The following is a 16,694-nucleotide window of genomic DNA, read 5'->3' as shown; positions in this document are numbered from 1 at the left end:
CGTTGGCCAGTACAGTAATCGTAATTATGGTGAATTAAGCAGCCTCTCAATATCTCTGATTGTACCTTAATTGCTTTTAGTTTTAATTTCTATGTGTTTAACACAAATAGGACAGTTCTATTAGCAGTAAGTGGGACGTTTTAATAAGTTTCTGTGACCTGCGGGAGTCTAGGATCCTAATGTTTCACAGTAATCTTTCTCTCTCTCCCTCCCTCATCCCCGATCTCTTTCTCGTTCCCTTCATCCCTAAACTCTCTCTCTCCCTCATCCCTGAACTCAATTCAATTGAACGAGTTTTATTGGCCTGACTGATGAATTACGGTGTTGCCAAAGCAGATACAATCAAAACAACATCTACAGACATTTACAATACAAAACATATCATAGGACATTTACATACAACATAAACACATAGAGCAGTGTTGAGAGACAGGCTCCCCGCTCCTCAGGCAGTGACAGGAGATCACACGCTGGGCTGCAGCTCTATTGAGTTTCCTCTCCCAGTAGGATCGGAAGCTGTTCTGGTTCTGGCAGGAGTGGGAATTCTGGGATTAGATTTGTTATTTTAGTGAAGAACGATGGTCTAATGCCAGAGTATTTCTCACAGTGCAGCAGAAAGTGCAGCTCTGTCCCTGCTTCTCCCTACTGGCTGTGTTGCCCAGTTCCTGTGGCCACATCCTGGTCACTGAGCTTGTACTTCATCAAGGTCTGTTTCTCTTGGCTGTTTCTTGGTCTGGTCAGATATTCAGCTAGTGTGTATTGTCTGTTTAGGATTCTGTAGCATTAAAGTTTGTGTTGTGTTTGTGTGTGTGTCCCAGTGGGTGAGGTAGTGTTCTGTGCTGTGTGTGTCCCAGTGGGTGAGGTAGTGTTGTTTGGCTTGTGTTGTGCTTTGTTTGACTTTGATTCATGATGTTCTAGCTGTGCTGTCCTGAGGTTGGTTGGTGTCAGTGAGCTTCAGAACCAGCTGTCTGAGGGGGCTCTTCTCTGGGCTCAGCAGGGTCTTGGGGTGGTAGGAGGTCTGGTCAGTGTGTTTCAGGTAAAACCAAGATTTGTTTGCTCTATTCTGTATACTTATTAGAAATAATATGGGCCTAACAGTTCTGTTAGCTCATTGATAGAGATATTGATCAGTGTTGGGTCACTGTTCCACACCCCTGTTAGCTCATTGATAGAGATGTTGAGCAGTGTTGGGTCACTGTTCCACACCCCTGTTAGCTCATTGATAGAGATATTGATGAGTGTTGGGCTCAGGCTGCAGCCCTGTCTTGCCCCATGACCCTGAGTCGAGAACTCTGTCCTTTTGGTTCAGATTTCCCCTGCACACCTGTTCTCTGTGTACATCCACTTCAATACGTCATAGACTTTACCTCCTACACCACTCAGCAGAAGTTTGTGAAACTCTCACTCTCCCCTTACAGTCTCTCTCTCCCCCCGCTCATGTGGAAGGCTAATTAAAATAATCGTTCGACAACCAGATCTCTTAATTGCTTTGCTGCTCCCATCATCAGCTGGACTGAGAGAGAGGAGTCATTAGGAAAAGACATTAGTGTGATTGACTCTCAGTCCTCATTTATATCACATCATCTGTCCGTCTGTCTACTGCAGCTCTCACAAGAATGTAATCACCCAGCACACACTGTATATTAATCATATGGAATATATCATAATAATCACTACAGAAGCCCCTCTGGACACGAGGCAGATGAAGACTGCAAGTCGACAGGATGAGTGAGGCGCAGGGGCTCTCCAGTACTGCACTCATCCGACACTGACAGGCTGAAGGAACTGCATCTCTTCAGTCTCAAACACAACAAAGACCAATACCAGGGGACCCAACACACAAATTCACAATGCTCACAGAGACTGACACAGTCCGCCCAGCGGGTTATTTACACAAAGGAACGTGCTGCACAGGATAGAAACAGCTGGATGAGATCCTCCAGTCAGGACAGGAGGCACTTCTTTACACAAAGGGATCTGGGGGTGTGGAACAAGCTGCCCAGCCATGTTGCTGAGGCAGACAGCCTGATTCATTTTAAGAAACAGCTGAACGGGATCCGCGGATCAGCTATTAACCACCTGCTGATCACAGCGTCAGTGCTCTCCCCTGTAGTTTCCGCCGGTGTCATCTGGTTTGTGTTCAGCTGTTGATTCTGAACAAGTTCGCTGGCTTGACTGTGTCGGCGTCTTTCACGATTTTAAACGCCGGTATCTCTCCCCTCTCTTCGAGACTCCTCAATGGGGTGACGTCACTTGTTACAACAGCAAAGCTTTGGCTCGTGCCGATAGTAATCCTGCCTGGCCCCGTGCAGAACGAACTGCACGCGCTCTCCTGCTGCGTTTCGGAAAAAAAAAGATCATTTACTCTGTGCTCAAGGATAAGCTAATCGATCTTCCGATTCTTTGATCTGGTGCCAACGAGTTTTTCTTGAAATTACAGGTGAGATTTATTATTGTGCAAGAGCTCCCAATAAGATTTAAATTTGCACAGGAAAAGTAGTGTACTGTAGGTCGAGCTGGCTCTTTCTGCGGTAGTGTAGTGTTCCAGCGCCATCTTGTGGCTGTACCGGGGCAGAGCACATGTTTGTAGGCAGCGCAAACTCGCAGAGCGCAGCGGTTCGCTCCCAGCAGCGAGAATCGTTGTGGATTCTACAGCCACAAACAGGCAACGAGCACAAAAGCCAGAATCCGATACACAATCAAGACTACAATAACGATGACAATGAAACCTTTTCTCCGGGCGATGCTGATCAGCTCAGCAGGGTGATATGGGACGGGTGAGTCAACTGTGTGTATAGACAGCCCTCCCAGTTCCTGCCGGAGGACTGCGGGACTGCAGCAGCCAGAAGCCGACAGGGAATTGATTCAGCGATGACGACGGGGGACGTGTCTTCACACAAAGGGGTGGTGTATCTGGAGCTGCTGCAGGAGCAGCTCTGGGCTCTGTGCTGCCGCTGGGTGAGCTCAGCTGCTCAGGTACCAGACAGCGTGTCCTCCTCTTTCTGCCTGTGACCTCTGACCTGCTGGGGTGGCAGAGCCCGCAGTCCTTGTACTGCAGGGATGGACTGTCTCTGGAGTGTCCTTAAGCTGCCCTCGAGTTACCTAAACCAGTGCTGACACAACAGATCCACTCCTCTGTAACAGACATCTGTCTGCATGTCGCTGGCGAGTTCAGGTAAACACACTGCTGTGCTATTACATGAACGATCAGGAGTTCAGGTCAACGAGACGGTTTCTTCCCACACGCTGTCAGAGGACTGAACTCCACCCCTACCGCTGGCTCACACTGGGTTTTTTTTTAAGTTGAATGTTATTTAACTTGTTGTTGTTGCTGCTGTTCTGTGTTTTTGGTGAGTCCTCTAATGTCTTTGTGTTGGAGCATACAGTACGCGCAAATCAGCATTTCATCGCACCTGTGCACATGACGATAAACTGAACTGAAGCAGTACTGAATTACATGAATAACCAGGAGTTTAGGTGAGTACAGTGCTGTATTATTATGACTAATCAGGAGTTCAGGTAAATACAGTACTGTAATCTGTGAATAATCAGGAGTTCGGGTACTTACAGTACTGTATTATGTACAGTAATGGCCATCTCTCAGTTGAGTGTATGTTCGTGTAGGTGTGTAACTGTTCCCGTGACTATGAATTTGTGTATCCATGCATGCGTGTATTTTTATATATATATTTGTGTAGGTGTGCTTGGCTTGACTTCACCATTCCAAAATCTGATTCTTTTCTTTTTCAGCTGTCCAGTCGTAGTTGCTCTGAGACTTTAGCGGTTTGACAGCCGGTCTCTAGTTTTCCTCCGGAATGCGCTGGTACGGAGAGGAATCAGGCTGGGCGGCTGGTAGGAGCTTCTTGTGGTGGTCCTGTTTGATCATGTTGATAATCATGTCTGTCTGTCGCCCCAGCGGTCAGACAGCTCCACGCTGGCCTCGTCCGCCCAGAGGACGTTGTTCCAGGAGTCTTGCGGTTCATTCAGGTGCCGTTTTGCAAACCTGAGCCGTGCAGCAGGGTCTCCTCCTGGCTTCCCTCCCACGAAAGCCATTCTTGCTCAGGGCGTTCCCAATGGAATAAGAACTCGAATGCTTACCGTATTGACACAGTCCTTTAGATCCAAAGGATCTTTGTGATCTTTGGGAGCTTCACACAGTCTGATCTTGGGGTGATTTTGCTGGGATGTCCACTCCTGCAGACCGTGGCAACTTTCTCCATTTGTAAATGATCCTTCTCACCGTGGAATGATGGACTTCATCTTGTTTGGAATTGGCTTTATAACCCTTCCAGGACTGATAAGTATCAGGAATTCTTTCTCTGAGACCATCAGAGATATCCTTTGACCTAAAGATGACGTGTCACCACAATCCTGAATGCTACAGACCAAACTGCCAGTTTCTGATTTGATATAGAAGTAGGAAGCACTTCCTGATGATCATGTACGTTTGTTTAGCAGCACCTGATTCTGATTACCTTCTATACTGACATGGAAGCAGTAAGGTGCACTTATTTTTTCACACACGGCTTCTGAATGTTTTTGTCCGATAAATAATGACAAAGTAAAATTTGTGTGTGTTATATGTAATAAGAAGTTAAGAAGAGGTGAATATCAGATATGTATTAATGTGTAAAACCATAGAGTAGCAAGAGGGTGTACTTTGTGTTTGCCCTCACTGTTTGTTTGTGTCCTGTAGCTAACTGGTGACCTGTCCAGTGTGTTGCCCTGCCCAGTGTCCTGCGATCTGGGACAGGCTCCAGACTGACCCTCACCAGGAGCGAGCAGTGTCCGATCAGGACCCTCCCCAGGAGTGATCAGTCAGTGTCTGATTAGGGGTGTGTTCATGAAAGCAAAGAACATCACTCTGAAAAGGTCCTCTTAAAATTTTATGTTAAATATTCTTTTTTACAACATCTCAACAGGAAAATTAATGATGGTCCCAGTGTCTGAGAGTCTGCACGGCTGAGCGTCTGTCTGTGGGGGTTCTGAGAGTCCGTCCGGGAGAGCAGGGGCAGGACAGGCCCGAGACTCGGGTTCCAGTCCAGCTGCCCATCCGTCTGGCAGTCAGGCCGAAGGTCAGGGCTTCGTCTTCGCTCTTCGCTCTGCTCTCTCCGACAGTCACGCCATCGCCTCAGAGTGCTGTCGAGAGAGTCGGGAAGGACACAGCCTAGGGAAGTCAGCGGGGTCTCTTTAACTTCCCGTTCCACTTCCTGTCACTCTCCGCGAGTCACAGAGCGTCACAGTGGATTGGTGGCTGGTTTGGGCTCTCCGGCGCCCTCTCCTGGTCAGGGCATGAACACAGAACAAGTGCAACACTTGGCTGCCCCATCCCCACCCCTTTGCACACTGCAGTGGGGCATCCGCAGGCTCCCTTAAACACCCCCTTCCTCCCTCCCTCCTTCTCACTCTGCTCCTCCAGGGAAACTCCAGTCCAAGGCCCTGGGCGTCCTGACCCAAAGGACAAGTGGTCAGATCTCCAGCGGGGACACTACTGCTGGACCCCTGAGCAAAGTACTTCACCCTCAAAAACATACTGGCTCTGTACATGTGGCCCAGAACCTGACTTGAAAAAACAGATCATTAGAATGACTAGGAGCTGGTTTGGCAGTTACAAGGCAGGTAGATTGGTGATCAAACTTGAATGGTCTGAGCCATGGGGCAGCAGTCCATCTCTCCCAGTCAGCAAGGAGCTGCAGGACCCCATCGCTTTGTCCTTTTTACAGTATGTCTTCACTCTAATGAACCGAGCTAACGATCACAGTGAGCTGGACTAATTAACCCAGTAATTAACCCAGTGGAGTAATTTGAGAGCTGTAGCTCTCCAGAACCAGAGCTGCTAAAATCTAAACCTGCCGGAGGGGCAGGAAGAAAATTTGCGGCTGGTCCAATTAAGCAATTAATTGATTCAATTAACCAATTAAGGCTGTAGCTTGAAAGAAGAGCAGTAGACCTTCCAGCTTCTTCAAGACCAGGGTTACAGTGACCCAGGGGAAACTCAGAGGTCACACAGAGCCCTGGTGTCAGTCTCTGCACTTCTGTGTCTTCTCACAGAGTGCTGATGGACCAGAACACAGGCTGTCAGGCTGGTGTTCAGGGCTTCTGTGGCAAAACCCCCTTCTTACCCCATCCCAAGCACCACCCCCTATTGGGACAATTGAACAGCCAAGTCGTACAGCTCACAAAACATTCACAGACAGACACACCCCCCACACACATGTCAATCAGAATGTAAAGTAGCCCATATGCAACAGGAACTGTAAACGACAGCAGTTACCATAACAACAGGAGCGGCACCCATGGCAACAACAAGAGAGACAACAGCGTAGAGACGCATGGTGGACACGCCCCCCGGCTGGGGCTCGGACACACACACCAGACACTGTTCACTCCAGCACTGGGCAGCTCTGAATACATGAGTCAGCTGATGGGCTGTGCACTCATAACACAACAAAGAAATGCTCCTTTAGTGTAACACAAAACAGCTAGCAATGCTGGTATTAATGTTAACACCACTAGTTGTACTACTGCTACTCCTAACAACTCTACTATGAAGTTATAGCCAAATATCAACAAGGTTACACAGCAATGTAGCTTTCTTTTGCCATATTAGTGGAGCAGCAGACACCTCAGAGAGACGTTTCCATATCAGAACATGAAAGGTGCTATATAAAATAAAGGCAATTATTTGTATTGTTCAGTTGGTGGTGCCTTCTCCTTCATCACAGTATGGGTTTGTCTGCCACTGGTGTAGTACCACATCCTCTCCACAAGGGGTCTGACTGTCACTGGTGTAGTACCACACCTCTCCACAAGGGGTCTGACTGTCACTGGTGTAGTACCACACCTCTCCACAAGGGGTCTGACTGTCACTGGTGTAGTACCACACCTCTCCACCAGGGGTCTGACGGTCACTGGTGTAGTACCACACCTCTCCACCAGGGGTCTGCCTCTGTCTTCTTGCAGGAGATGAACCCTGCAGGCTGATCCCTATTTAGTGAGGCCTCCCTTTTTCAAGAGAAGTGCAAGCCGAAATAACCTGCTAACTAATTAGAAGAGCAGAACCTTTAATAAAGAGCCAGAAAACATGAAAAAGCAGAGCGGCATGCCAACAGATCCACAAAACAATTGTCAAAAACTGCTCCAACACTGGTGGAAACAAATGTCCCGGACGACTCAGTGTCTCTCAGACTCTCCTGGTGTCTCTCCAAGTCATTCAGGAAGCAGGAAGCAACACAGTGGAAGGAATGCTGGAGAGGTGAAGCTCAGAGCCCACAGGACACACAGGCACAGAGACGCTGGCAGGGCCGGGCTGTGCGGACAGGAGAGGGAGGACCGGCACACGCCAGCGGGGGGCACCACCTCCCTCCCCTCTCTCAGCAAGAGTGGCAGCATGCATTAGAAACAGGGCGGGGGGGGTTGGGGGGTCTGGGAGCAGAAGCCCACCCCCCACCGCAAGACACACAAGCACACAAACAAGATCCAGGATGCAAGACAAGCACCCCCTCTGCCGAGCTCTCCAGGGGCTCGGGCATGGCCAGGGGGGCAGGGGGCGGGGGGCGGGGGTCCCAGTCGCTGAGGGGGGGCCTTGGGGGCAGGAGAGTGTTTGGTCACACGTCTTCTTGTCGGCGTTGGCTCTCCTCTAACTGCCCTCCTCTCTCTCGCTCTCTCTCCCTGCTGTTCTTGCTGTTGCTCCCCTTCTACATCACGTTCTCGAAGAGCTGCAGAGAGTGCATGATGTTCTCGTCCTGCACAGAGAGCACAGGGTTAGTGTAGGGACCAAGCTAGCGCAGAGTCCTCATTGATGACACGGATACAGACGCCCAGACAGGCACTAGATGGTGGAATGACATCACCTATCGGTCTGCCCTGAGAAGGAGGGCAAGGGAGGGCAGACAGAGAAGCTCTTTCTGCTGCACTGGGAGAAATACTCTGGCGTTGGACCGTCGGTCTTCACTAAAATAACAAATCTAGTCCCAGAATTCCCACTCCTGCCAGAATCAGAACAGCTTCCGATCCTACTGGGAGAGGAAAGTCAATTGAGCTGCAGCCCAGCGTGTGATCTCCTGTCACAGCCTGAGGAGCAGGGAGTCAGACTAATACTACATTTTCTGTTGTAAAGATTTTTTCATCGTCTTGTAATCCTCATGCCAAAAAAGATGTTTGAATGTGAAGAAGAGATGGAGGAGGAGAGAGAGGAGGAGAATAGAGAGCAGGAGGAGAGAGAGGAGGAGAAAGAGAGGGAAGGACAAGGGCAGATTCAAACCCAGACATGTACAGGGCACCTGTGTGAGCAGTACTGCAGGGAAGTTGTTTAACAGCACAATCAAAACCTGAAGTCTGTTACTGAGCACAGAACCCCACAGCCCTGTACTGACTGAAACAGTGCTCTGGGTCAGAGTCAGAGGGGTACAGAGTCCTGGGTCAGTCAGAGTCAGAGAGATACAGAGTCCTGAATGAGAGTCAGAAGGGCACAGAGTCCTGAGTCAGAGGGGCACAGAGTCCTGAATCAGAGTCAGAGAGGCACAGTGTCCTGGGTCAAGTGTCACACGGAGTCCTGAGTCAGAGTCAGAGAGGCACAGTGTCCCGAGTCAAGTGTCACACAGAGTCCTGAGTCAGAGTCAGAGGGGCACAGAGTCCTGGGTCAGTCAAAGCCAGTAAGGCACAGAGTCCTGAATCAGAGTCAGAGAGGCACAGTGTCTCGAGTCAAGTGTCACACAGAGTCCTGAGTCAGAGTCAGAGAGGCACAGTGTCCTGGGTCAGTCAAAGCCAGTAAGGCACAGAGTCCTGAATCAGAGTCAGAGAGGCACAGTGTCTCGAGTCAAGTGTCACACAGAGTCCTGAGTCAGAGTCAGAGAGGCACAGTGTCCTGAGTCAGAAAGGCACAGTGTCCTGAGTCAGAGTCAGAGAGACACAGTGTCCCGAGTCAGAGTCAGAGAGGCACAGTGTCCCGGGTCAGAGTCAGAGAGACACAGTGTCCCGGGTCAGAGTCAGAGAGGCACAGTGTCCCGGGTCAGAGTCAGAGGGGCACAGTGTCCTGGGTCAGAGTCAGAGGGGCACAGAGTCCTGAGTGAGAAAGGATTGCCGTCTACAGAGCTTGTCCTTCAGCGGTGAGGAGTGAGACTGTTCCTGGCAGTAGTGTTTGGCTCTGTGTCCCTCCTCACCCATACCAGCACAGAAAGTGGACATACCTCCTGACATGATGCGATAAACTCATCCAGAGTGACCACTCCGTCCTTGTTTTTGTCCATTTTCTGTGAATAGACAGGCAGCGAGAGACAGGGAGGGATTAGAGAGACAGGAAGAGAGGAGAGGGACAGGGAGGGATGGAGAGGGGGAGAGAGAGGAGAGAGAGGAGTTCAGTACTTGTGCACATGATGGTGGACAATTGGGCTGCTGTAAGGTCAGGTACACAGGGTGTGTGATTGTGTAGCACAGTGCACAGTTGTGTAGTAGAGTATGCAGTTGTGTAGCAGAGTTTGTAGTTATGTAGCACAGTGTGCAGTTGTGTAGAGAAGTATATGGTTGTGCAGTTCTGCATTAGAGTATGCAGTTGTGTATTGCAGTGCTCAGATGTATAGTAGTGTACGTGGTTGTGTAGTAGAGTATGCAGTTGTGTAGCACGGTGTGCAGTTCTGTAGTTGTGTATTGCAGTTCTCTGGCATGTAGCAGTGTATGTGGTTGTGTAGCAGAGTGGGCAGTTGTGCAGCGCCGATCCTGACCTGAAAGAAGGCGTCCACGTGTTGCTTCGGGGCCTCCACCCTCAGCGCAGGGTAGGTGTACTTCCCCATCATGTCATAGATCGCCCGCACAATGTCCGTCATCTCCTGCAACACAGCCCGCCCAGTCAGCCAGCCCACTCACCGAGAGAGTCCCAGCACGCACAGCGCCCCCTGACCCCCGACCCCTGACCTCCTTGTTGATGTATCCGTCCCTGTTGATGTCATACAGGTTAAAGGTCCACTGGAGCTTCTCCCGCACTGAGCCTCGCAGCAGGATAGAGAGAGCCATGACGAAGTCCTGCAGGGACAGGGAGAGGGGGAATGAGACAGAGACAGGAGACAGGAGGACTGCAGACAGGAGAAGCACTCGCAGGCGTGCGCTGCTCACCTCGAACTTGATCGAGCCGTTGTGCGCAGAGTCGAAGGCGTTGAACAAATAGTGTGCGTAGGTGCTGGCGTCTGGGAGCAGAAGACACAGTCAGGGAGAGACACACAGCACACACACCAAATACAACACACAAAACACTACCCCACACACAAAATACAACACACACAACAGAGTACACACACCAAAGACAACACACACAGCAAACACACCAAAGGCAAAACACACACACCACACACAGCACACACACCAAATACAACACACACACAGCACACACACCAAATACAACACAACCCACACACAAAATACAACACACACAGAACACACACAACAGAGTACACACAGCAAACACACCAAAGGCAAAACACACACACACACCAAATACAGCACACACAGAACAATCATATTGCTCCCCAGCACCTCTGATTATTGAATTAAAAATCATCGCTTAAAAGTGTTATTTGAAAGAAAAATGGCTAACCCCAGAGTATTTCACACAGTGCAGCACAAAGTGCACCTCTGTCTCTACTTCTCCCTGCTGGCAGTGGGAGCACAGCCTGTCCTCTCTGGACAGTCAGGTCTGTCTGTGTCCAGTTTCTATGGCCAGGCTGTGGTCATTGAGCCTGTCCTCTCTGGACAGCCAGGTCTGTGTCCAGTTTCTATGTCCAGGCTGTGGTCACTGAGCCTGTCCTCTCTGGACAGTCAGGTCTGTCTGTGTCCAGTTTCTATGGCCAGACTGTGGTCACTGAGCCTGTCCTCTCTGGACAGTCAGGTCTGCCTGTGTCCAGTTTCTATGGCCAGGCTGTGGTCACTGAGCCTGTCCTCTCTGGACAGTCAGGTCTGCCTGTGTCCAGTTTCTATGGCCAGGCTCTGGTCACTTTATTGCTCTGTTCTGTATGCTGATTAGTAATGGGTATTGACCTAATTCGGTCCTGCTCACATTGTTAGGTGTTTTGTTCTGCACATGGAGAATGTTTTTCAATGGGGTGTTTGTCCTGTTTAGTGTGATCCCAGTCTGTGTCTGTCAGGCACCCTGCCTCTCCGCCTCACCTCCATGTGGGAAGAACTGAGAGTAGATCTGTTTGAACGTCTCTTCATTCACCACTCCGCTCGGGCACTCCTGAAAGGGAGGAACACAGTGTGACATACATGGCTGGGAAGCTTTGTTCCAGACCCCCACCACCCTCTGTGTAAAGAAGTGCCTCCTGTCCTGACCCTGAAGAGATTCAGTTCCTCCAGCCTGCCAGAGTAGGGCATTCTTTAACCGCAAGAATGGATCTGGTAGTTTGTCTCTGGACTGATTATAGAGGAGCAATAACTAATTAGTTAGTACGGTGACTAAAGATGTACCATATTAACACAGTCACTTAAGTAATACAGAGACAGAGGCAGTGGAGGCACAGACAGGAGACACAGAGAGAGGAGCACAGGGACTGGAGTGATGCAGAGACAGAAACAGTGAGTGAGGAAGGAGATACAGACAGGAGACACAGAGAGGGGAGCACAGGGACTGGAGTGATGCAGAGACAGAGGCAGTAAGTGAGGAAGGAGGTACAGACAGGAGACACAGAGAGGGGAGCACAGAGAGAGAGGAGGTACATTTTTGAAGCCGCGGTAGAGGACTTGCAGCTCTCGGCGGGTGAAGTTGGTCTGGGATTCCAGCTGCTCCAGTCCTTCTGGCCTGTGGCAGACCATCGTCATCTCCAGCTCATCCTCCACCTTGTCTACAGAGAGAGACAGGGACAGGGACAGAGAGAGGGAGGGACAGGGGGAGGGAGAGAGACCATCAGTTCATCTGGGAGTTTCGGCCTGGCAGTGAAGGCACTGGAGGAGAAGGCGCACAGGGCTTTCTATGCCATTAGATAGAGGTTCTACAACATCACCCCCCATAGAAATGCAAATATTTGAATGTGAAATCCAACCCATTACTCCATATAGCAGTGAAGTGTGGGGTCCACTCTCAGACCAGGATTACACTCAATGGGAAAAACACCCCCATTTTACTGCACACAGAGTTCAGTCAAAACATCCTTCATGTGAAGAAAAAAACTCCAAACAGCGCATGCAAGGCAAATACCCACTGTTGATCAACCTGCAGAAAAGAGTAATAAAGTATCGGCTACATCTAAAAAGCAGTGACCCAGGCAGCTGGTTCTGAAGCTCACTGGCCCGAGCCACACCGACACCAGCCAGCCTCGGGACAGCACTGCTAGAGCACCACAACTCAACCACATCACAGCACAGGTCAAACAATATCTCACACACTGGGACACACACACACAGCACAAACTGGAATGGTACTGGTCCCTAAAACGACACTACACACTGGCTGAGTACCAAACCAGGGTGAGACACAGCAAAGAGAAACAGACCCTGACGAAGTACAGGCTCAGTGACAACAGCCTGGCCATAGAAACTGGACACAGACAGACCTGACTGTCCAGAGAGGACAGGCTCAGTGACCACAGCCTGGCCGTAGAAACTGGACACAGACCTGACTGTCGAGAGAGGACAGGCTCAGTGACCACAGCCTGGCCATAGAAACTGGACACAGACAGACCTGACTGTCCAGAGAGGACAGGCTCAGTGACCACAGCCTGGCCGTAGAAACTGGACACAGACAGAACAGACACACTGTACACTGACCACACACAGTGTTGATCACACACTGCACTGGCAATGACACAGACACACTGTACACTGACCACACACAGCTGAGCCAATCCATGCTGACCACATTTTCATCCCCATGATCATCTTTAACAACAGGAGTGTTTTAACAGTCCAGCTAACTTCAGAAGCTCCCAGTACATGCGATATGGGTGACACTAAGAGAAGGTATTTTCCACAGCTCAGCACTTTTTCTCTCCCTGTGCCATACACTTGCACAGAGCCAAGTTCGGGCCCATTTGCCTTCCAAGAGGAGAGGCCGTCATGAATAACCCCCAGGCCCACAGACAGCAGCCAACTGCATACAAGGGTGCCTGGAGCCTGCAGTGACGGATCTTTACCACCAGGTAGCAGCAGAGTCCAGGGAACTGAGCCCTGACTCACCCAGACGTAGAGCGGTAGAAATGGAAAGAGGAGGAGGTGGTGAACAGAGGGGAGGGACAGAGAGAGGCAGATATTTACTAGCTGAATATTTAACCAAGACAAGAAACAGCAAAAAGAAACAGACCCTGACGAAGTACAGGCTCAGCGACCACAGCTTGGCCATAGAAACTGGGCGACACAGGCAGACCTGGCTGTCCAGAGAGGACAGGCTCAGTGTCCACAGCCTGGACATAGAAACCGGACACAGACAGACCTGACTGTCCAGAGAGGACAGGCTCAGTGACCACAGCCTGGACATAGAAACTGGACACAGACAGACCTCACTGTCCAGAGAGGACAGGCTCAGTGACCACAGCCTGGACATAGAAACCGGACACAGACAGACCTGACTGTCCAGAGAGGACAGGCTCAGTGTCCACAGCCTGGCCATAGAAACTGGACACAGACAGACCTGACTGTCCAGAGAGGACAGGCTGTGCTCCCACTGCCAGCGGGGAGAAAGACAGAGACAGAGGTGCACTTCCTACTGCACTGTGACAGATATCCTGGGATTAGAGAAACATTATTCCCTAAATTCAGAAATCGAATCCCAGAGTTCCCAGACCTGCCAGAATCACAACAGGTTCCAATCCTACTGGGAGAGGGAGGAGGGAACTCAGTCGAACTGGCAGCCCAGTAAGTGACCTCCTGTCACAGCCTGAGGAACAGTGAGTCTGTTTCCCAATAATGCTCAATATGTTCACAGTATATGTCAATATTTTATGCTATGTCTTTGTTGTAAATGTCTGTAAATTTTATTTTACTTTTATTTTTGTTTTGTTTTGTGTTAATTTTATTATTTTTATTTGCTTTGGCAACACTGATTGTACCCATCGGTCATGCTAATAAAGCACCTTGAGTTGAAGTGAGAGGCAGATTGAAGAAAGGGGTGAGCTGATGGAGGCTGAGAGAGAGGGAGACGGACTGCTGTGGATGCTGTGAGATTAATGCTGTGCCAGAAACCATTGAATTTCAGCCTAATCAAACATCTTAATTCTTCCTTTCTCCTCCCTTCCTCTGTTTTTTCCCTTTCTCTGACTTGCTCTCTCTCCCACACTCCCCACCCCTCTCTCTGTGCACAAGTCCCTGGGTACTGACAGTATTTTCTCTCTAATCCAGAGCCTTGCAGTTTCTCTGCCCCCACAGACTCACAATCCCACAATCCCCTCAGACCCACAGATTCACAATCCCCCAATCCCTCAGCCACTCAGCCACTCAGCCCTACAGACTCACAATCCCACAATCCCTCAGCCCCTCAGACCCACAGATTCACAATCCCACAACCCCTTAGCCTCACAGACTCACAGCCCCCAAAACTCACAATCCCTCAACCCTAGACTCACAATCCCACAATCCCTCAGCACTACAGATTCACAATCCCACAATCCCTCAGCTCCTCATACCGCCAGTTTTACAATCTCTCAACCCAACAAACTCACAATCCCACAATCCCTTAGCCCTACAGATTCACAATCCCACAATCCCTCAGCTCCTCATACAGTCAGTTTTACAATCTCTCAACCCAACAAACTCACAATCCCACAATCCCTTAGCCCTACAGATTCACAATCCCACAATCCCTCAGCTCCTCATACCGCCAGTTTTACAATCTCTCAACCCAACAAACTCACAATCCCACCACCCCTCAGATCCACAGACTCACAATCCCACCACCCCTCAGATCCACAGACTCACAAGCCCTCAACCTCACAGACCCACAATCCCACAAGCCCATAGGCACACACACATTTGGTCTCTCAGTTCTACAGCCCTTTAACCCCACAGATAAATTCACCGGTGGAACCTGTCTGCTAAAAAATGCATGAAAGCCATTTCCAAGCCAGGCAGCGAGAGCCCACAATGAATTCAACAAATTCCACAGAGCCCACAGCGCTCTGCAATAGCACTGTCTATCGCCAAGGCCGCCCTCTCTCCCACTCCCACTCCCACTCCCACTCTCTCCACCGCACAGAAGATCAGGCAGGGAGTGGGGGGCGTGATTTATGGCAGTCCTGCAGCTCTCACAAAGGAGCCCGAAACTTACCTCAGATGACAGGGAGGGAATGGGCTGGAAAATCAAAGTAAACGGAGAAAGACTGCAGTGTGTTCAGTGGCTCAGTCTCAAAGTGTCGGGCTGCAGAGTGTTCAGTGGCTCAGTGTCACAGTGCCGGGCTGCAGTGTGTTCAGTGGTTCGGTGTCACAGTGCCGGGCTGCAGTGTGTTCAGTGGCTCGGTGTCACAGTGCCGGGCTGTGGTGTGCTCAGTGGTTCAGTCTCACAGTGCCGGGCTGCAGAGTGTTCAGTGGCTCAGTGTCACAGTGCCGGGCTGCAGTGTGTTCAGTGGCTCAGTGTCACAGTGCCGGGCTGCAGTTTGTTCAGTGACTCAGTATCACAGTGCTGGGTAGCGGTGTGTTCAGTATCCTTTTATCCTGTACCTGCAGTGACAAGATTTTCTCTCTATATATGCAGTAGCTGAAGAATCTCTGTTTCTGCCCCACAGTGATTAAACTCATTTCCATAATCCGGATCAGCACAATCCCTGGGAACACAGGACACCTGAGCACAATGATAACGAGCCCCGTCTTGATTACTGCTGCACCGCCGCCATCCCGCCATTTGTAACTGGAACTACAGGGAACACTTAAGGCTGCAAGATCACCTTATTAAGACTGAAAAATAGGGATTGAGCACAGCATCTCTGACACAGAGTGACTGAACACACCACAGCCCGGAGCTGTGACACCAAACCACTGAATACTCCACAGCCCAGAGCTGTGACACCAAACCACTGAACACTCCACAGCCCAGAGCTGTGACACCAAATGACTGAAAGACACTGCAGCCCAGCACTATGACACTGAGCTACAGTACTGAACACACTGCAGCCCAGCACTGTGACACTGAGCTACAGTACTGAACACACTGCAGCCCAGCACTGTGACACTGAGCTACTGAACACACTGCAGCCCAGCACTGTGACACTGAACACACTGCAGCCCAGCACTGTGACACTGAGCTACTGAACACACTGCAGCCCAGCACTGTGACACTGAGCTACGGTACTAAACACACTGCAGCCCAGCACTGTGACACTGAGCTACAGTACTGAACACACTGCAGCCCAGCACTGTGACACTGAGCTACTGAACACACTGCAGCCCAGCACTGTGACACTGAACACACTGCAGCCCAGCACTGTGACACTGAGCTACGGTACTAAACACACTGCAGCCCAGCACTGTGACACTGAGCTACTGAACACACTGCAGCCCAGCACTGTGACACTGAACACACTGCAGCCCAGAGCAGTGACTGTAAACCACTGAACACACCGCGGGCCAGAGCTGTGACACCAAACCACCACAACCACCATGGTCCAGAGCAGGAACAGAACAGGGGCTGCAGCAGAGTCTGGCACTGCTGGAGCAGTACTGTCACACCTGGGCGCTGACAGTCAATCTGGGCAAGACCAAAGTTATGGTTTTCCAGAAAAAAGACA

The 16,694-nt window shown here is 50.3% G+C and overlaps 1 protein-coding gene across 3 annotated transcripts in view; it reads right to left on the bottom strand.

Annotated features, from left to right (window-relative positions):
* Positions 1-4,868: 4,868 nt before the first annotated feature.
* Positions 4,869-16,694, bottom strand: part of LOC102692815 (A-type potassium channel modulatory protein KCNIP1) — a 45,428-nt gene continuing 33,602 nt past the window's right edge. For all 3 annotated transcript variants that reach the window (XM_069196065.1, XM_069196066.1, XM_069196067.1), the window contains 7 exons: positions 11,704-11,828; positions 11,155-11,224; positions 10,108-10,178; positions 9,910-10,017; positions 9,720-9,824; positions 9,189-9,251; positions 4,869-7,745 (listed from right to left, as the gene is read on the bottom strand). In XM_069196065.1, the coding sequence (XP_069052166.1) occupies positions 7,698-7,745; positions 9,189-9,251; positions 9,720-9,824; positions 9,910-10,017; positions 10,108-10,178; positions 11,155-11,224; positions 11,704-11,828 (590 nt within the window). In that variant the 3' untranslated portion in view covers positions 4,869-7,697. The remainder of the gene's footprint in view (positions 7,746-9,188; positions 9,252-9,719; positions 9,825-9,909; positions 10,018-10,107; positions 10,179-11,154; positions 11,225-11,703; positions 11,829-16,694) is intronic.

The sequence above is a fragment of the Lepisosteus oculatus genome, chromosome 11, assembly GCF_040954835.1.
Source record: "Lepisosteus oculatus isolate fLepOcu1 chromosome 11, fLepOcu1.hap2, whole genome shotgun sequence".
In the NCBI taxonomy this organism is placed as follows: Eukaryota; Metazoa; Chordata; class Actinopteri; order Semionotiformes; family Lepisosteidae; genus Lepisosteus; species Lepisosteus oculatus.
This window is presented reverse-complemented; position numbering and strand designations above follow the sequence as displayed.